Source organism: Hippocampus guttulatus, chromosome 11, assembly GCF_054856545.1.
Source record: "Hippocampus guttulatus isolate MCC_2025c chromosome 11, RoL_Hgut_1.0, whole genome shotgun sequence".
Lineage (NCBI taxonomy): Eukaryota > Metazoa > Chordata > Actinopteri > Syngnathiformes > Syngnathidae > Hippocampus > Hippocampus guttulatus.
This window is the reverse complement of record NC_141271.1, coordinates 5899366-5919614: the sequence shown is the minus strand read 5'-3', so window position 1 is coordinate 5919614 and position 20249 is coordinate 5899366. Positions and strand designations below refer to the sequence as shown.

General features: G+C 45.0%; 1 protein-coding gene across 1 annotated transcript in view; it reads right to left on the bottom strand.

Moving 5' to 3' along the window:
• Nucleotides 1-12: 12 nt before the first annotated feature.
• fer1l6 (fer-1 like family member 6) overlaps nucleotides 13-20249 on the bottom strand; it is a 32209-nt gene continuing 11972 nt past the window's right edge. Inside the window, exons 17-46 of the mRNA XM_086123515.1 lie at nucleotides 19508-19608; nucleotides 19322-19424; nucleotides 18884-19003; nucleotides 18661-18813; nucleotides 18412-18583; nucleotides 16866-16990; nucleotides 16640-16774; nucleotides 16314-16463; nucleotides 16121-16228; nucleotides 15926-15988; nucleotides 11736-11834; nucleotides 11436-11637; nucleotides 9917-10032; nucleotides 9706-9825; nucleotides 7738-7783; nucleotides 7021-7065; nucleotides 6695-6804; nucleotides 6441-6569; nucleotides 6231-6365; nucleotides 5659-5786; nucleotides 5417-5587; nucleotides 3013-3167; nucleotides 2799-2944; nucleotides 2534-2622; nucleotides 2336-2434; nucleotides 2143-2263; nucleotides 958-1078; nucleotides 729-886; nucleotides 528-628; nucleotides 13-307 (exon numbers count right to left, since the gene is read on the bottom strand). Of these exons, the coding sequence (XP_085979641.1) occupies nucleotides 127-307; nucleotides 528-628; nucleotides 729-886; nucleotides 958-1078; nucleotides 2143-2263; nucleotides 2336-2434; nucleotides 2534-2622; nucleotides 2799-2944; nucleotides 3013-3167; nucleotides 5417-5587; nucleotides 5659-5786; nucleotides 6231-6365; nucleotides 6441-6569; nucleotides 6695-6804; nucleotides 7021-7065; nucleotides 7738-7783; nucleotides 9706-9825; nucleotides 9917-10032; nucleotides 11436-11637; nucleotides 11736-11834; nucleotides 15926-15988; nucleotides 16121-16228; nucleotides 16314-16463; nucleotides 16640-16774; nucleotides 16866-16990; nucleotides 18412-18583; nucleotides 18661-18813; nucleotides 18884-19003; nucleotides 19322-19424; nucleotides 19508-19608 (3702 nt within the window). The 3' untranslated portion in view covers nucleotides 13-126. The remainder of the gene's footprint in view (nucleotides 308-527; nucleotides 629-728; nucleotides 887-957; nucleotides 1079-2142; nucleotides 2264-2335; nucleotides 2435-2533; nucleotides 2623-2798; nucleotides 2945-3012; nucleotides 3168-5416; nucleotides 5588-5658; nucleotides 5787-6230; nucleotides 6366-6440; nucleotides 6570-6694; nucleotides 6805-7020; nucleotides 7066-7737; nucleotides 7784-9705; nucleotides 9826-9916; nucleotides 10033-11435; nucleotides 11638-11735; nucleotides 11835-15925; nucleotides 15989-16120; nucleotides 16229-16313; nucleotides 16464-16639; nucleotides 16775-16865; nucleotides 16991-18411; nucleotides 18584-18660; nucleotides 18814-18883; nucleotides 19004-19321; nucleotides 19425-19507; nucleotides 19609-20249) is intronic.

Genomic DNA, 20249 nt, shown 5'->3' with positions numbered 1-20249 from the left:
ACAAAAACTGGGTTTACCGCTATAAGTAAATCTTTATTTTTCCAACAATAATACATTTAACTGCCCCAAAAAAAACAGACTGTGACAAATAATTTCCATAATTTGTTTTTCATGTGCATGCAGGTATTATCCATTGACAATTTTTTGAGATATGGCACCCGGCAGTGTGTAGAGTAACAGGGCCAGGAAGAGCGCTGTGATCAGTAGCACCAGAGCGATGATGATGTACTTCTTGTAGTTCCGCCACACCAGGTGGAAGAAACACTTGAAGGGGTTGACGAACCACGAGAAGGAGGTGTCGGGACGGCTGGGGAGCGGGCACACAAAGAGAAAAGGATGATGTCCAGGTTTCGTTTCCCGCCATTTACTTTGTTTGCCGGTTTCTATGACAGCCCATTAAGGTTGACTACAAGTTAACTGTACACTCTATTTAACTAATGAATTATGAACACAAGTGAAAGAATTAGTTCAGTGGGGAGTGCCGGCAGCGGGATTTCACTATAACGTGCAAGTGTTTGGATTCTTACTTGGGTTTGGGCAGCGGTTCTGGTTCCTTGCGGGCTCGCCCCACTGGGTTCTTCTCAGCCTCTTCAGCTGTCACAAGGTGAAACTCTGCCTCCACCTTCCCCTAGTGAGGTAATTGGACAACACCTGTTAGTCAATTCTACTCGGCTTTATGGATTTGGTTCTCAGTCCTTCGGGGATGTGCAATCTTAAGGTTAGCGTACCGTCAACTCCCCAGACTTGCTAAAAGGCCACCATCCTCTGGACCTCTTCTGCTGGAAGATGGAGATCCTCTCTGTCCCGTCCGTGAAGACGTCCACTTTGCACGATTTGGCTGTCTTTGCTCCACGCGGGAAGCTGTGGAGGTCTAACTCCACCGTGCCTGAGCACGGACATGCAAGCAGGGCGTTAAATGACAACATTTGCGAAGCTCCGTTGGCATGTTGGGCGTACCGAGGAAGTCGTCGGAGGAGAGCGTCTCAAAGTCCCACACCTGAAGACTCAGGATGGCGGGCAGCTTCTGTTCTGTTTTGTCCAGGGAGAAAATGCTGTCTCGCTTCTTTACCACCACTACCTATAAGAAGGTGATTCGTCAGAAGAAATACGAAAACAAATTCAGGTTGTTGCGTCAATTCCTTATGTGTTTTTTGCTCGCCTTAGTGACTAAGGCATGCAAGAAACAGATTAAGGCTTAGTCTTTTACCAGTACACCGAATTGTCTTGCATGTGAGGACTAATGGAGTACTAGTACACACATAATTTAGCACACTAGTAGGATATTGAATAAGAACTCAAAAAACTTGCATATAGCCATGAACTCAACTTGACTTTCAACCGGATATCATGTCCCAAACAGGCAATGTTGAGTTAAGGCAGCATTTTGTTAATGTGTGGTGTGAAAAAAGTACAATTTGTTCAGATGTAATGCAATAACAGTAGACAGTAGCAGTTTTTAATACCGTATTTTCCGCACTATAAGGCGCACCTTCAATGAATGGCCTATTTGAAAACTTTTCAGATACAGGGCGCACCGCATTATAAGGCGCATTGAATAGAAGCTACAATAGTGGCTGCGGTTGTGCTATGCATCCACAAGATGGAGGTACGCTAAAGTGAATACAATACAATGCAGCCTTATTTATATAACGCCTTCACAACCACTGCAGCTAAAATAAAGCGCTTTACAGAACATTTAAAATACCACATCCAAGAAGTCATAATATTGATCCATATAGAAGGCACATCAGATTATAAGGCGCACTGTCAGCTTTTGAGAAAATTTAATGCTTTTAGGTGTGCCTTATAGTGCGGAAAATACGGTACTTCCAATTTTGCTGAGCACAAACTGTTGATGCTATTTTTCTATGACTTGCAATTTTTTTTTTAAGTGATCAAGAGAACAGCTTTAAATGTTGCACTTTGAATCCAAGATAAATATTTTGAGTTATTTACAACTCATTTCAAGGCTGTGCATTATTTGATATGCTGTATTTTGAGCGAAATAATAATAAAGATACCGGTAATTGCAGAGCAAACATCAGAAGCCTAATAGTTTGGAACAGAATCTGATATTTGTCTTGGACCAAAATGTTTTCGTGCCATTTACAGGCAAGCCTTTCAAACAGCAGCGATGATCACCTTCTCAGCAGGCAAGTAGCTGAAGGGGAAAACTAAACGCCAGTTGAAGTTTCCTTCCCCTGTTAGAGAATTGTAGTGGACGTCGGTCTCCTGGCGGTCGTCCTCCAAACCTTTCAGCCAGCTGTAGACGAGTAGAGTTGCTTACTGTCGCTACATGCCGACACGAAAGGCTAAAAACGTTACAGAAAATTACCCTTTGATATAAATATCACTGGACTTTTGACCAGTCAGGAAGTTGCTGTCCTCGAGAATGACGTCCTCAGTGTTCCAGATGATGACGCGTAACTCATACCTGCAACCACACATTCAATATTGACACCCCGTCCAAAAAAACAAAACAAAACAAAAAACGGCATGCTTTGCCTGAGTGCCGTTCACAAACTGGTCTCACCCTTTGGGCTTGCGAGGGGAAATATCCACTGCAAGACCAGGATGAGGCAGGTCCAAAGGGAACATGTCCACCCACATTTGGACCTGACCCTGCATGTGCGAGCACACATACACACACGCGCTCACACATGTATACACAAAATCCTTGTAAACTCCTATTTAAGCAATCAAATTGGCAAAATGGAGCTTTGTTCTGCCTGCAACAAGGCAACACTCATGTTGGTACGATACTTGGGTTCCGCCGATAGTTCAAAACTCAGTTAAACCTGATCCATCCCGGGCCGAGCCTTGTGAAACAGTGTCCTGGTCTCGATATGTTCCGGTACCAGCTTGCATCCAACAGCCGGTATCTCAGCCCATCGATGCAGAATCTTCAGAGACAAGTGCTCGTAGGACTCTACCGGTTCCTCATCTGGTACATATGCACACGTCAGGATTATCCTTTGGATCATCCGTAGTACCAGAAACTGGGTCACGTACCTTCATGCGTGAAAAGCGTCTTGCCGGTGAAGACTTTGTCCGCCACGGTGATGCATCCTGGTCTGAAGTGAGGACCGTCCACGTTGTTTTCTCTGCACAGCTTTGACAGCAGCTCGGATGGCTTCAGACAATCTCTCCAGGCGTTATAACCTTCACTGCGGGACGCAATTCGCAGAGGCAGAAGGGATCTTCAACATTGTCAAGTTGGGCTCAACAGCACACTTTTTACTATTTGAGGATATTAACCCTTCATGGACAGCTACTACTCCAGTGGACAGCTTATCATGTTGTCAGGTTACAGGGTGCATGAAAGGGTTAACACCAGTATCATGATGTTGCATAAGACAGAAGTCTCCGCACAGGTGAAAGAGTACAAAAAATATAAAGCACATGCAGTTTATAAATTATCCGAGGCTGAAAAAGATTAGATTTTTTTTTTCTTTCAAGTGACATATCGACATACCAAGATGTTAATTTTCTTGGTCATGTAAGCTAATGTTAAACCCACAAAGTTAGCAAAATGAGTTTGGGAAGTTTCTTTGGGATGGGGAAAAGGCCCTGTGATGAGATGACACGAGCCTATGACCGAGAAGAAAATGAAAGGTGCATTTCACAGACAATAGCAGGAGGCCTACTTGGAATACGAATTTTGAGCTTGCTCCGCGCAATATGCGGCGAGCGTCTCCTTGATTTAGCGTGATTGCGAGGTATTTCACATACTTTGCTCTGAGGTGCCCTTATGTTGGCGCATTTTAGAGGGAGGCTGTAACATTTCTTTATTCGCTGCTATATCCACAAGATACTCCAGTTCTCGTGTTGCTCATATCATTTTATGCACGTTATATTTGTTCAGTAGTGTGTGTGTCTGCTGCATTTTTCAAGCGTTACCAGAGTGTACATATTAAAGCGTGGTTACTTTGTTATGGTCTTAGTCTTGCTAATAAATGTAAACAGTAAACAGACAGAGCCCGACAGTAGTGTGATGCTGACTTCCAGAGGTGGGCGAATCAGTAAATTTTTCGGCTCCATCATTCGTCATTCAACAGCGGCTTGGCCACCCGTCCGTCATTATGTCAAGCCGAACCAAACTGTAATTGTCAGTCTGTCACTCCATCATTATTTTAAGCGTGCTTCCGTCATCGCCAAATTATACTTCGTCAATGCCCAACAAACACATGCAAGATGCATTTTTCAGTCTGTTGTCAATCAAAAAGGAGTCTATTCGTGATGGACAGAGAGATTCCGTCAGTACGAACCCGGTTGGTGACAAGACCATAGATCAGGGGTGTCAAACTCATTTCACATTGTGGGCCACAAATAGACTCGGTAGAAGTCAAGTGGGCCGGACCATTAACATTATACCATATTCTGCGATAAATAACCAAAATATCATGTCTTTCCTTTGTTTTGGTATAAAGAAGCATTGGCGCATTGATACCCTCTGCTGTGTTGGGTCTGTCTCAGGGACAGATTGAGACTGCTGTTTTCTTCTCTGATCAAAACGGTCTGCCCCCTCGCGGATAATCCATGAATAGCATTTTATTAAAACTATTCATTCTGTGTCTTTAATGCATTTTTTCACTTTTAAATTGTCCTGCGGGCCATATTGAACCTCCTTGGGGGCCGGTTCCGGCCCGCGCGCCATATGTTTGACACCCCTGCCATAGGTGGAGGAAAAGCCACTTCTGACTGTGCTTAATCTGTCCGTTTTTCTAACGTCCCGTCATTTGTCAGCAAAACGGGCATCCGTCAGTGACGGGTTTACCGACCTTCCGTCAGCAGTGACGGAACGCCCACTTCTGCCGACTGTGTGTCTCCAACCTTTCGCACAAAACGGCCAATCATCAATTATGTGATTTCGTAAAAACAAGGAGCTGCAGGAAAGGCCATGATTCCACCAAGCGGCCACTTCAAGACAATACAGTTTTTTCCTTTTTCCATTGGGAAGGGACCCAAAATAAAACTATGGGTGCCATGACACTTCCGTTTTTAGCACCTTCCGGTTTGATGACTAATTTTGGTGGTATAGAGCAGTGTGTTTCAAACACTGTGCCGCGGCACACTGGTTTGCCAAGAGTTATTATCCAATTTGTATGCCCGTGCGGTCTATCACCTGGCAGAGTAATCATGTAATACTCTTACATACCGGTAGGTACCACCAGCAGCTAGCTAATTGCTTTGTGTTTAGGGACAAGAGAATTAGTGACACATGGATGCAGGACGATGGTGACTGTTTTATTGATTGTTAAATGTGTGAATGGTCACCTTACTTTACTCTGGTAAATAAAAATAATGCTAAAACTGATACCCTGAACTGCAAACTTGATAAGGTTTAACTGTTTACAACTATACAGTTACAAGCTGAACCAAACTCGAATGCTAGGATGGAATCGTTATTACTTACAGACTGTACTCGGTTGGAAGTCCACAGGTGGCTCGGTGTCGGCTGTAGAAGCGGTTCTCCAAGTCAATCCGGGTCTCCCCTATCAGGTCGTCCCCTCCCACCATATCGTAGTCGTAGATGAGCACCGTGAGCAGAGACTCCTGAGGAAATGTCACCTGCATCTCAAACGACCTGCAATAAGGTAGAACATATCAACCGGTGTGTGTTTTAGACAGCAAAACTGTCATGGTGGAGAATACAACCTTCCAAAGACGGGGTTCAGCTGTTTAGGGATGTAGTTCTCACGGTCTTTGATTTCATTTTTGCCGAGTTGAATGACAACGTAAGGGTCTGCTTTTCCGTCCGGGTCGGCTGGGTGCAGGTTTGATGCCTTCAGCAACAGCGCAATCAAGAATAGTACAACAACAAGGAGATCACAAAACAATACATTTAAACTCCTCTAAAACGAAACCGTCTTGGGTGAAAATACCCTCTAGTGTGAAAAAATCTTCATGCATTAAAACCATTCCCACTTTTCTGCTCCCCCTACAACGAAAACCCCCCCTGTTGCGTTATACGAAATCTTTTTCTCTGCCCTTGCCTTGCAGCGAGATTCACTGCAACGAAAACAAGCCTTCCGCAAAAGTCTAATCCAACCTCAGCCTACAGCGACTCCTACTGCTTAGCTCGGAAACGGAAACAGCAAACACAACAGTGTGTGTGTGTGTGTGTTTACATCTGAGATAAATTTGCTATAGTGAAAAGTCCCCTGTTGTGAAAAATTTCTTGCTGCAAACATGATTTTGTTGTAGAGGAGTTTCACTGCACAACTTACAGAGACGATGTAAACCCGGATCAGGACTTGAACAGGGGTGTTTTGCGGAATCCCTCTGTTGACTCTGAGATGTCCATCGTCTTCCTCCCAATATCCTTCCTCATCCTCTGTGAGCTTATACAAGCAGAAGCGCCCCTATGGAAAAGGGAAACTCATGTGGTGGAGTAGAGCAAATCCGGTGGAGACGGTAATTTGTCATGATCGTCTCACCTTGAACTTGCCGACGAACCTCTCCTCTGTAGAGCCGTCTTCCTCGCTGGCCTTCCCGCGGAACAGCTCGTATGTGCTGACCCAGTCGTCGAAGGGTCCGAACTCTGCCTCCAGCTCCTTGTTGTACAGCTGCAGAGTCCAGGGTTATGAACTTTGAGGTTAATGCTCCAACTAAGTGACTGTATGTCTTTTTCTATCTTGATGTCGGTTAGATGAGTTTTTCTTTACTGTATGGGTTTTATGACGATGAGTACCTGCAGCGTGGCGAGTTTGGTTGGTACACTCAGACTCCGGTTCAGGTTCTGCTCTGACGTTCCTTTTCCCTTCTGTTTCTTTTTCTTGTTGCCATCTGATGAGCTGCTCACTGACAGGACAAAAACACATAGAGAGCTTTGAGATGAGGATACCAAAACAAAACAAAACAACACAAAACAAAAAATATATATCTGTTCCTTCCTGGGGCAAAACAGCAATGCCGTAACAGAACCACACCACAATTCGATCTAACAACCTGAATCAATTATGACCTAATGGCAGGATCTTCATGCTTGTCACTTCTCATTTCTACGTTTGTCCTTACCTAAAGAGTCTATTCCATCGCTGAGCAAGCTGTGGTACGGCAAAGCTGTAATACACAACAATGCTACGTGGGTATGAGGCAGATGGCTGGGTCAACCTACTGCCGGTCTTATACTATTCTATTTTGTATCTTCATCCAAACAAGAACGAACAATGACAGCCAAGAAATGTACAGTACACGATTTCAAATAGAGCCTTCGAACAGAACCGTGTGTTCTGTGGTGCATCTACCCTTCAAAAAGCCAGCTGATTCTAATAACACCGCTCTGAATCAAAATTTGAACAAAATACGAAGAAAAAGAGGTGTAGTAGTTTGGTGGCGAAGTTATCTCTAATGCTATTAACAGGAAGGCTAACTGGGAGACCACGAAGCAGGCAGGGGTAGTCCGTCACTCAAAGCGTGTCCCCGGTGATGGTTTTCATTCGGGTTTACCATTTCTGGTTATGATACACACTTTGTCTCTCTATACTGCCCCTCGTGGTTTCCACTAGTGGTACTGAAATGTTTGGTCCATTTAGGTTAGGTTCCAAGGAGAACCATTTTTCCAAACCTCCACTCACAGAGAAAGTTCTGAGCCACTCTACAAACCTTTACCAGTGGCGCAAGGCTTGCATGCTTTTGCAAGAAACCTTTCATAAAAAGAAAGATTCTCACACAAACCAACCAAACCTTTATTTCTGTCTTGAAAGCGGAACCTGAAATCAAAGAGGTTCTTACCTTTTTCAAAGACTTGTGGGAAGGGAGATCCTTCTGTTTGTTTGGTCTGTAACGACAACAAGGGAGTTTATTTGAATTTGAGGATTTAGTGGTACCTTGGACACTCCAAAAAGAAAATACAGTATAGCCGAAATTTTGAAGGAAATTTGAAGGCTTCACAAGACCAAATTTCAGCCAGCATCTAATGGGCCACCGTTTTTCATCAAGGCTATTGGACCACATACTTGCTAACAAGATCTTAAATAGGGACAATATATATATGCTCTTGGTTTCATTTGGATGCATTTTTCATTGCACATATAAAAGATCCACTATCGGCAACACGCGGCTCCAGAGCCGCATGCGGCTCTTTATCGACATCTAGTGGCTCCCTGGAGCTTTAGAAAAAATGTTTGAACATGGAAAAAGATTTTGATAGTAGGCTAATATAGCTCAAATAGATATAGATACACGTTGCAGCTCCGAAAAAGGAGAGCTGCGGTGTTTTTTTTTTAAAACATACAATTTATTTATGCTTTTAACAGTCTCAACAAACACAGACACGTCTGTGTCCGACTCCGTGCCTTCTCTCTTCTCGTTCGACTCGAAAGGCATTCAAAGACAAAACGGAAATTAATGATCATTTCACTGACACTCAGAAAAGCGAAAATAACGCACCAAAACAAAAAAAAATCAAGCGAGGAAACCACAAAATAAATTCTATGGGGGCGTTTGTGAACACACATCAAAGGAATGAATAACAAACAATTCTGAGACAGTCCAGTCTCCCACATACATACAGCATGTGTTTCCTTCATTATAAGTTTTATAGAAGGCTTTTATTTTTTTGTGGCTCAAGACATAAATTAGTTTTTTGTTTTTTTTGTCCTATATGGCTCTTTCAACACAATGGGCTGCCGACCCCTGCACTATCCTAACCCAACAACAAGGGCTTTGAAGCAAATGATAAAAGAATAACATACTACAAAAAGTAAAAGAAAAACACCCAGGGCTCTCTGGGAAAAAAAGACAATTCAATACAATACATACATGCTGATTTATATAGCGCTTTCACAACAGCGGCAGCTGTAACAAAGCGCTTAACAAAACAGTTAACATAAAGTAAAATAATAAACACAACACATAACATAAAACACGCACAGTCGTGCAGTCCTAACCACTTTTCCGTCTCACGCTTTGTTGTTTGAAGCAGTTTGAGATGAAAGAGAAAGAGAAAGAATCAAAGTGTCCTTTCAAGGCACAAAACTGTTGAGCAAGAAAACAACATGAATGGCTCAAACTTATTTCTAGAATTTATTTTGTCCACGTTTTCACAAAAAATGAACTCAGTCAAAATTGTCGTATTATTGAGGTACTACGTTGGTCCTGCATATCATTCCAAATCCACAAAAAAAATATTAGGTTCACTCATGTTGTAGTGTAAGGCTGCATAAAGACCCGGTCTAAGCCATGTATGCCATCTAGTGGTGAATGATGATATTACAACTTTAAACTACAGTCGACTTTTACATATTAGCAGTTCGGCAGGTGCAGTTTTGCATAATCACAGACAGTTTTTTTCCCTTTTTGTACAAGATCTGTCCATATTTGGGATTTTCCCCGGTTTTCCACTATTTTTTTCCTCTCCATTTCCAATCATTTGAATGTTTATAAGCATTTTTGAAGAATTTGGGGGGGTTTGTCTGAATTTTTTAAAAATTAATTATTCAGGGAGCCACTCAAAGTGAGATGCAGTCCGCGGGGTGCCAGTTGCCCATCCCTGATCAAAGATGTGATTGACAGGAAGAGCATCAAGTGTACAGTGGATATAAAATGTCCTGGTTCAAATATCATAAGTCATACTTTCTTTGCCTTAAGTTGAGCAATAAACAGATAATTGCATTTTGAATAAGGGAATAGAGGTTCCCCCCTCCCAAAAAAAAGAAAAAACCGAATTCACTATCTGTGAATATTGGGGGTTCATTATACCTGTTTCTCTACAGACGCATAATACTTGGACCACCAGTCAATGACGCACTCTGCTGACTCGTCTGCAATGGTCCGCCTTCTTCGCTTGGAGGAACGATGGATGCTCTTTCTGTGGCTATCCTACATTCCATACAAACACAAAAATATCATGGATATCAACATAATGAGCCAAGCTATAATACCCATGTATCATCTGGGTCACTTTTTTCACCTTTTTTCTTTTGGGTGCTGTCTTTTCAGGGGTCGGTTCCTCAACTGTGATAGCAATGTCGGGGGTGGTTGCTGACGCCACAGTGGAGCTTGTCTCTGTAGCAGGCTGCCAAGATTCTGTGGTTGACAAAAGACAAATCAGAGTTGATGATACCATCCCTGCCCCCTTCCCCCCCCCAAAAAAAGCTATTTATTCATATCATATCATAATGGATTTATAAAATAATATTTGTAACAAAATGAAAATATATGTAACTTAGAAGTTGGTGCATAATGCGAACACTCAAAACTAACAACCAAAAGGTAAACACAGTGGTACCTCTACTTACGAAATTAATTGGTTCCGGAAGAAATTTCTTCAGGGCAAAATTTTGTAAATAGAGACGCATTTTCCATGTAAATGCACAATAAATGAGAGTTGTGATAAATGTAAAAAACAAAGAATAGATTAACGAATAAAAATGATGGTCATTTAACTTTTAACTGCGTCCTCATCGTTTTTTGCCCTCTTTAGTGCATGTTCTCTCTCAGAAGCATTTTTTTCCTGGCGTTTTGTAAAGAACTGATCTAAGGACGTTTGCTTTTGTCGGCTTATAACAATCCTTCGAAAATGTCCAGGGCAAACATGAGCATAGTGAGCGATCGCCCGACTGGTGAATACTTTTTCTGGGTGATTCACATTTGTGTAAAACCTTCTGAATGCCTCATGGTCACAGGGGCGAATGACCAGGATAGCGCAAAGACACATCTCTATCTCTCATCAACCAACATAAACCCACATACCATTGGCTAAAATGCCCCTCTTAGCCAATGGGATGCCATGATGATGCTCGGTAGTAGCCAATGGCAGAGCAGCTATGAGTATGTTGCATTAAGGAAACTCGGAGCTGCGAGAAACAACCCAACCTGTATTTTTACCTTTCGTATCTTGAAATTTCTTTCGTAACAAGAGGCAATATTTTCCAGTTGAAGCGTTTCGTAACTAGAATATTTTGTATTAAGAGACGTTCGTAAGTCGAAGTACCACTGAGAATATATTTTTTTCTCCTGTATATATAAGCGATTACAGAAAAATACATTATGCAACTCAACTTCATTTATATCGCGCTTTCAAAGTAGCTGAAGCCGTGACAAAGCGCTTTCCAGAACAAATGACAAAACATCAGCAAAATACAATCATAAACAAAAAATCCCCTCCATTTATGCTTTATTTCAAGCAGTTAAAATAAAAACACAGAATAAAGAATTAGCAAAGGTTATATATATATATATATATATATATATATATATATATATATATATACTGTATACACAAACAACAACACATTTAAATATCGAACAAAATGTGAAACGTAAAATAATAAGATCGTAGATTGTAAATGGATGTAAATGTACTGTATATAAATCATTAGTGACTAAAAAGTACAACAAACAAAAAACCGAGACGGAAAAAAGTAAATAAATGTATAACAAATGGAATTTAAGAGTTGTAAAACGTGATTTTCCATACGTAACATTACCATCAGCTTTTTGAGGTCCTGGGGTGTCCGTGACTGCAGGTGGCGTCTGTGTGGAGGGAGGCTGGGCTGGGGGAGCGATGTATTTAAAGGTCATCAGGTTGTTGACGACGTGGTTTCCAACCAGCGTGCTGCGACCAAAAGCCCTCCAGTCGACAACGGTGATGCTGAGCGGCGGGTGGAGATGCTCATTCTCCGGTAACTCCTACGAGAGGAGAAAAAGGAATTGCGGGAATTGTTTCTTTACAGAGAGTAAACTCATGGAAACATCTGGGGAAAAAGAAAGATGAAAAATCTACGGACCAGCTCAATGGTGTCAACCAGGGTGGTGAAGTTGGGGTTGGACTTATACCGTTGAATGACAGAAGAACGCAACGTTTTTCCAGCGCATTCTATGAACACCTGCAAACACAAGTTTACTTTTATTTTTTTATTTTACTCACATATATTTTTTCTTCTCATGGTCTCACCACCCGTGGGAGGGGTCAAAGGGGTCGGGTGCAATGCGAGCTGGGCGGCAGCCAAAGGCGGGGACCCTGGCGGTCCGATCCTCGGCTGCAGAAGCTAGCTCTTGGGACATGGAATGTCACCTCTCTGGCAGGGAAGGAGCCCGAGCTGGTGTGTGAGGTAGAGAAGCTCCGACTGGATATAGTCGGACTTGCCTCCACACACAGCCTGGGTTCTGGTACTAGTTCTCTCGAGAGGGGTTGGACTCTCTTCCACTCTGGAGTTGCTCATGGTGAGAGGCGCAGAGCAGGTGTGGGCATACTCATTGCCCCCCGGCTCAGTGCCTGTACATTGGGGTTCACACCGGTAGACGAGAGGGTTGCTTCCCTCCGCCTTCGGGTGGGGGGACGGGTCCTGACTGTTGTTTGTGCATATGCACCAAACGGCAGCTCAGCATACCCACCCTTTTTGGAGTCCTTGGAGGGTGTGCTGGAGAGTACTCCTGCTGGGGACTCCCTTGTTCTGCTGGGGGACTTCAATGCTCACGTGGGCAATGACAGTGAGACCTGGAGGGGCGTGATTGGGAGGAACGGCCCCCCCGATCAGAACTCGAGTGGTGTTTTGTTATTGGACTTCTGTGCTCGCCACGGATTGTCCATAACGAACACCTTGTTCAAACATAAGGGTGTCCATATGTGCACTTGGCACCAGGACACCCTAGGCCGTAGTTCGATGATCGACCTTGTGGTTGTATCATCGGATTTGCGGCCGCATGTTTTGGACACTCGGGTGAAGAGAGGGGCGGAGCTGTCAACTGATCACCACCTGGTGGTGAGTAGGCTCCGATGGTGGGGGAAGATGCCGGTCCGTCCTGGCAGACCCAAACGTATTGTGAGGGTTTGTTGGGAGCGTCTGGCAGAATCCCCTGTCAGAAGGAGTTTCAACTCCCACCTCCGACAGAGCTTTTCCCATGTTCCGGGGGAGACGGGGGACATTGAGTCCGAGTGGACCATGTTCCGTGCCTCTATTGTTGAGGCGGCCAATCTGAGTTGTGGCCGTAAGGTGGTTGGTGCCTGTCGTGGCGGCAACCCTCGTACTCGCTGGTGGACACCAGCAGTAAGGGATGCCGTCAAGCTGAAGAAGGAGTCCTATCGAGCCTTTATGGCCTGTGGGACCCCAGAGGCAGCTGACGGGTATCGACTGGCCAAGCGGAACGCAGCTTCGGTGGTCGCCGAGGCAAAAACCCGAGCGTGGGAAGAGTTCGGTGAGGCCATGGAAGCCGACTTCCGGACGGCTTCGAGGAAATTCTGGTCCACCATCCGACGTCTCAGGAGGGGGAAGCAGTGCACCACTAACACTGTGTACAGTGGGGATGGGGCACTGCTGACTTCGACTCGGGACGTTGTGAACCGGTGGGCAGAGTACTTCGAAGACCTCCTCAACTCCACCAACACGTCTTCCTTGGAGGAAGCAGAGTCTGGGGACCCTGAGGTGGGCTCTCCTATCTCTGTGGTTGAAGTCACCGATGTGGTTAAAAAGCTCCTCGGTGGCAGGGCCCCAGGGGTGGATGAGATCCGCCCGGAGTTCCTCAAGGCTCTGGATGTTGTGGGGCTGTCCTGGTTGACACGCCTCTGCAACATCGCGTGGTCAACGGGGAGAGTGCCTCTGGATTGGCAGACCGGGGTGGTAGTCCCTCTTTTTAAAAAGGGGGACCGGAGGGTGTGTTCCAACTACAGAGGGATCACACTCCTCAGCCTCCCTGGTAAGGTCTATTCAGGGGTGCTGGAGAGGAGGGTCCGTCAGGAAGTCGAGCCTCAGATTGAGGAGGAGCAGTGTGGTTTTCGTCCCGGCCGTGGAACAGTGGACCAGCTCTACACCCTTAGCAGGGTCCTCGAGGGTATGTGGGAATTCGCCCAACCAGTCTACATGTGTTTTGTGGACTTGGAGAAGGCGTTTGACCGTGTCCCTTGGGGAGTTCTGTGGGGGGTGCTTCGTGGGTATGGGGTACCGAACCCCCTGATACGGGCTATTCGGTCACTATACCACCGATGTCAGAGTTTGGTTCGCATTGCCGGCAGTAAGTCGGAATCGTTTCCAGTGAGGGTAGGACTCCGCCAAGGCTGCCCTTTGTTGCCGATTCTGTTCATAATCTTTATGGACAGAATTTCTAGGCGCAGCCGAAGCGTTGAGGGCGTCCGTTTTGGTGGCCTCAGTATTGCATCCCTGCTTTTTGCAGATGATGTGGTGCTGTTGGCTCCTTCAAACGGGGCTCTCCAACTCTCACTGGAGCGTTTCGCAGCTGAGTGTGAAGCGGTTGGGATGAAAATCAGCACCTCCAAATCTGAAACAATGGTCCTCAGTCGGAAAAGGGTGGAGTGCCCCCTCCGGGTCGGGGGAGAGATCTTGCCCCAAGTGGAGGAGTTTAAGTATCTTGGGGTCTTGTTCACGAGTGAGGGCAGGAGGGAGCGAGAGATCGACAGGCGGATCGGTGCAGCGTCTGCTGTGATGCGGACGTTGTATCGGTCTGTCGTGGTGAAGAAGGAGCTGAGCCAAAGGGCGAAGCTCTCAATTTACCGGTCGATCTACGTTCCAACCCTCATCTATGGTCACGAGCTATGGGTCGTGACCGAAAGAACGAGATCCCGGATACAAGCGGCCGAAATGAGTTTTCTCCGCAGGGTGTCCGGGCTCTCCCTTAGAGATAAGGTGAGAAGCTCGGTCATCCGGGAGGGGCTCAGAGTCGAGCCGCTTCTCCTCCACATCGAGAGGAGCCAGATGAGGTGGCTTGGGCATCTGATTCGGATGCCTCCTGAACGCCTCCCTGGTGAGGTGTTCCGGGCATGTCCCACCGGGAGGAGACCCCGAGGAAGACCCAGGACACGCTGGAGTGACTATGTCACCCAGCTGGCCTGGGAACGCCTCGGGATCCCCCGGGGAGAGCTGGAAGAAGTAGCTAGGGAGAGGGAAGTCTGGGCTTCCCTGCTAAAGCTGTTGCCCCTGCGACCCGGCCCCGGATAAGCGGTAGAAGATGGATGGATGGATGGACATTTATTTTTTAATACATCGTGTTGAAAAACTATTGGTTTAGTGTCATTGGGACATTGTTCAACTGCATGTTAAAATAAAATGTTTTTTTAAGATATAAAAAAATAAATATTCATATGAATATTGTAATATATAATATAAATAAAATACAATATAAAATGAGCAACTTAAAAAATGGAAGTGGCCACAATTTTTCAGCAGTGTACGACAAAAGTGGCATTTTAAATATGGACAAAAATAAAAGCAAAACAAAAAAGGGTTTGAACAATCATGAAAAATCCACATACACAGATTTTTGTTTTTCCAGTGCAGAGGGTTATAATGCAAAAAATTACCATTCAAGGACGGCACCAAATTGCTGAACAGCAATCCAACATTAACTACTACTTTTGGGCCTTTATTCACAAAAACGAACTTCGGTATAGAGGGTATAAGACCCGGTGCAAGTGCATATAAGTCATGTCTTTCATCTAAGATAAGATTAGATAACCTTTATTTGTCCCACACTAGGGAAATTTGCAGTCTACAGCGGCAAAATTGGAGGGAAGAAAAAAAACTAAGTGTTTCATTGCACAAAATAAATGTTTCATCTAGTGGTGAATGGTGATCTTACAACTTCAAGCTAGACAGTGGAATCCCTACGCTCTACAAATCACGAAAATACGCATATAGACAGACACTGAAATGCTTTTGGGGGGGGGATACTTTTATAACCCCCCCACTCCAAAAAAAAAAATTCTATCGAAAATGCTGATAAACCTCAAATACAAATTTTGTACAAAATTAACATGCCCCCAGTCTATTTTTTTTAACAAATGAGTGGGCCAATCAGAGTGTGGCTGCAAGTTACCCATCCCTGATACAAACTATATAATACCTATTTTAATACAATAAATATGAATCTATCATATACAAAAATGTTATAATATAATGAATGTATATAATGAATAGATAGAACTACAGTATATATCCATGTTTTAAAATAGGTCATTTGTGCATACCTGAGGGCGATCAACAGACAGTAACTGAACCTTCTTAAGCTCTCGTAGACCCCAAAATAACACCTGGCGGAAAGATACAGGGAGTCATATTTACTTGATGAATTGTATGTAATGTGATGATATTATTTGATGTAATTTGATGAAGCAATATTTTGCTGTTTTAAAGAATTGTTTTGAGAAAACACACACACACACCTCTAGCCTGTATGTACTGAGAACAGGTCTGATGTTTTCAGGCACTGTGTAGATGCCTCCTTCTTGTTCCTCCAAGGGAGGAAGACTCAGCTCTCCAGACATGGGAACCTACACTTGGACAACCGCAACTTGCTATCGACTCATTTTCAAACAATGCTATGAAGAAACAACCGCAAAAGGCACATCTGCTGACCTGCACCAGCTCGAAGGCTGCCAGCAGCTCCCCACCCGATTGGCTGGCGTAGTGCAGCGGGCTGTACTGCAGTGTAGGTGGTGTGTAGGACTCGGAGAGCAGGCGGACTTCAGGTAAAGCCACTGTGGCTCCCAAATACTCTGCCTTGCCCTGCACATGACATTTGTGAAACAAAGTCCTTTCAAACCAATTATTCCTTCCTACTTTAGATATTTAGATTTAAGATTTTTCTCATTGTAATATGTTTGGTATTGCACCTGTCTGATATGTGTGACGTATCATCTATTTTCTATTTACGGTATCTCAGCTAAGTCAATCTTTCTTACCAGTGCGTCGTCATCATATACTTCAATGACGAGTCTTGGTGGCTCCTCTTGGATGTGTTGAAGATCTCCGCTCAGTACGATATGACTCATCTGCAAGGACTGATTCCATGTGGGGCTGAGAGTCTGACTGATCACCTGATGTGCACAGCAAATGTACACAAGTATACTGACTGCAAACAACAGCTGAAGCCTCCGAATGTACAAGTATGTTATTTCTATTATTTACGTTGGTGGTCTGGCTGTGTGACAAGTATGTGACCCGGGCAAAAGGGTCAGAAAGGCCAGAGTTGTCGGCTGCAATCAACCCGCGAGCTTGATACATGTGACACCGTAACTCGAACTGATGCTGCTCTGCACACACAAACACACACGCATACATGCGCACCCATGTGCAAATGAACAGCGAAGAAGCAAAACAGAATTAATACACGATAATGTCACTCAGGAGAGTGAAGATCTCCAGCAAGGCCCAACAACCCTATTTTGTGTCAATCTCAAATTATACAACCTCATGCCTGAATGCTCTCAATAAGAGTCGTGCATTAAATCTATTGAGAAATTAAGGACAATTGATAAGAAAAACAAGTCCTAGATCAACTATTTTTTTCCAGATTTACACCAAAATGTAATCCGCTCTTTCATGTTCCACTGCCAACATTTCTATACCGTTTTTGTGAAATTGACATAGAGAGCAACAATTCCAAGGCACAGACACAAACTTGTGGTACTGTTGGCTCCTTCAATCAGGGCTCTCCAACTCTCACTGGAGCGTTTCGCAGCCGAGTGTGAAGCGGTTGGGATGAGGATCAGCACCTCCAAATCTGAAACAATGGTCCTCAGTCGGAAAAGGGTGGAGTGCCCTCTCTGGGTCGTGGAGGAGATCTTGCCCCAAGTGGAGAAGTTTAAGTACCGGTATCTTGGGGTCATGTTCACGAGTGAGGGCAGGAGGGAGCGAGAGATCGACAGGCGGATCGGTGCAGCGTCTGTCGTGATGCGGACTTTGGATCGGTCTGTCGTGATAAAGAAAGGGCTGAGCCAAAGGGCGAAGCTCTCAATTTACCGGTCAATCTACGTCTCCAACCCTCATCTATGGTCACGAGCTATGGGTCGTGACCGAAAGGACGAGATCCCGGATACAAGCGGCCGAAATGAGTTTTCTCCACAGGGTGTCCGGGCTCTCCCTTAGAGATAAGGTGAGAAGCTCGGTCATCCGGGAGGGGCTCAGAGTCGAGCCGCTTCTCCTCCACATCGAGAGGAGCCAGATGAGGTGGCTTGGGCATCTGAAGTGTTCCGGGCATGTCCCACCGGGAGGAGACCCCGGGGACGACCCAGGACACGCTGGAGAGACTATGTCACCCAGCTGGCCTGGGAACGACTCGGGATACCCTGGGGAGAGCTGGAAGAAGTGGCTCAGGAGAGGGAAGTCTGAGTTTCCCTAATAAAGCTACTGCCCCTGCGACCCGACCTCGGATAAGCGGCGGTAAATGGATGGATGGAGACACAAACTTCACAAACAAAACGTCCTGAGAACATGTAAAATAAATCTTGTCTCATTCTCAATATGCCTGATAAAATAAACAATATTATCAATAATTCAACCCCTTCATGCATCCTGTAACCTGATAACATATAAGCTATACACTATAGTAACCGCTGTCCCCGAAAGGGTTAAATCAGCATCAAAAATACATTTCGGGACACATGAAGCTATCTCTGATTAAAATTTGTTGACCAGTGTAATAATACAACGTAATACTATGTCTCTTTCTCACCTGTACATGTCAGGTGAGTGGGGGGGCTTTTGGCGTCAGCGCCCCCAGCGACAGCGCTGAATCCTTCAGGCAGGTCATCCAGCATGTGTGCGGAGTCCGCGCAGGATCCGAACCACAAATACACATCCACTTTGGCTTGCACAGAAAAGCCTGTCGCACGGTTGCCTGGAGGCTGCCGACATAGCCGCAAACATGCACGCGTGATTGTTTTTGGCCGAGACTGCTTGACTTTGCATGTAAGTTTCCTACCTTGAGGAAGAGCGTTACTATCTTTCCACAGTGGACTCCTCGAGCCTCCTGACGACTGCAGAAGACAACATCTCTGGCCGGGAGCCGAGAGTACGCGACGCGCTTGTTGTTGCTCAACAACCACACGAAGATATCTGGCACCGTGTGTTGAGGCTGCGTGTCACAGATATGATATGAAAACACCTGGTCATTGTTGTCATTTGTGAAAGCACGCATTCTGTACCTCCTCCACCAGAAAGCGTAGTTTCTGCGTGAGTTTGGTAGCATCCTGGAGCTCTTCTTTCACGCCACCTGACTTCCTCTTCCTCTCGACCAACGACTGAGCATCTCCGATCATACTTTCCTGCAACATGCACATATCGGAAAGACCTGAAGCTAAGACCTCAGCTAGCTCAGTTCATCTATGCATGTCTTTTTCTTTGCGTGACTCTTGTTATGAAAGTGGGTGTTAAAAAGAGAAAAAAATGTGTGAGTTGCGAATAGTTATCAAAATCATTTACTGATGACTTTTTTCCTAAAATGGATGCAATTGGCTCAACTTCAGATTAGGGAAACACCGCAGTCCCGTATCATGTTTGATCTTAGGGGTTGCATTCTTTTTATTCATTTTAAATGGCACTGTGCCTATTTTCTCTTCTGGGAGTATTTTGTTTTCTCCCACCAGTTCTTGTTTGCACATTGAGAGGCGTTTCCTGTCCAGTTGCGTCAGGTAGTTGACCTTTAACTGAGCCTTCAACTTGGCCTCCGCCGCCTCTATGAAACGCCTGCAAAGACACAATGCTTTATGGACCACTTTGAGAGAGGTTAACGTTTACACTCTTCACACCCCCGTGATCGATTTGAATACCTGGCATCGATGCAAAACTCTTTGACTGTTGTTTTTAGTGTCTGCTCGGCCCCGGGATACGACTTCCTGTGGAGTTCAGCTGCCTTGGTCACGCCTCCCTCCTGTAAGTTCGAAAAAATATCTGACCTAATGGTCGTACAACATGAATATTTTAAGTACTTGGGGTCAACTGTCCAGGGCAATGGCGAGTGTGGAAAAGAGGTGAAGAAGGGTTTACTAAGCAGGCTGCAACAGCTGGACGAAAGTGTTAAGTGTGATGTGTGATAGAAGTGTCAGATAAGATGAAAGCAAAGGTGTATAAAACTGCGATGAGACCACGCATGCTGTTTGGACTGGAGACAGTGCCACTGAAGAAAAGATAGGAGACAGAGCTGGAGGTAGCAGAGATGAAGATGTTGAGGTTCTCTTTGGGAGTGACCAGGTTGGATCGGCCGGTCAGGGTCAGGGATGAGTGCATCAGAGGGACAACTCATGTTAGAGGTTTTGGAGAGAAAGTCAGAGAGGCCAGACTGAGATGGTTTGGACATGTTCAGAGGAGAGAGGATGAATATATTGGGAGAAGGATGGTGAGTCTTGAACTGCCAGGCAGGAGGCCGAGAGGAAGACCAAAGAGAAGGTTTATGGATGTAGTGAAAGTAGCTGGTGTGAGAGAAAAGGATGCACAGAACAGGGTTAGATGGAGGCAACTGATTCGCTGTGGCGACCCCTGAAGGGAAAAGCCAAAAGGAAAAGAAGAAGAAGG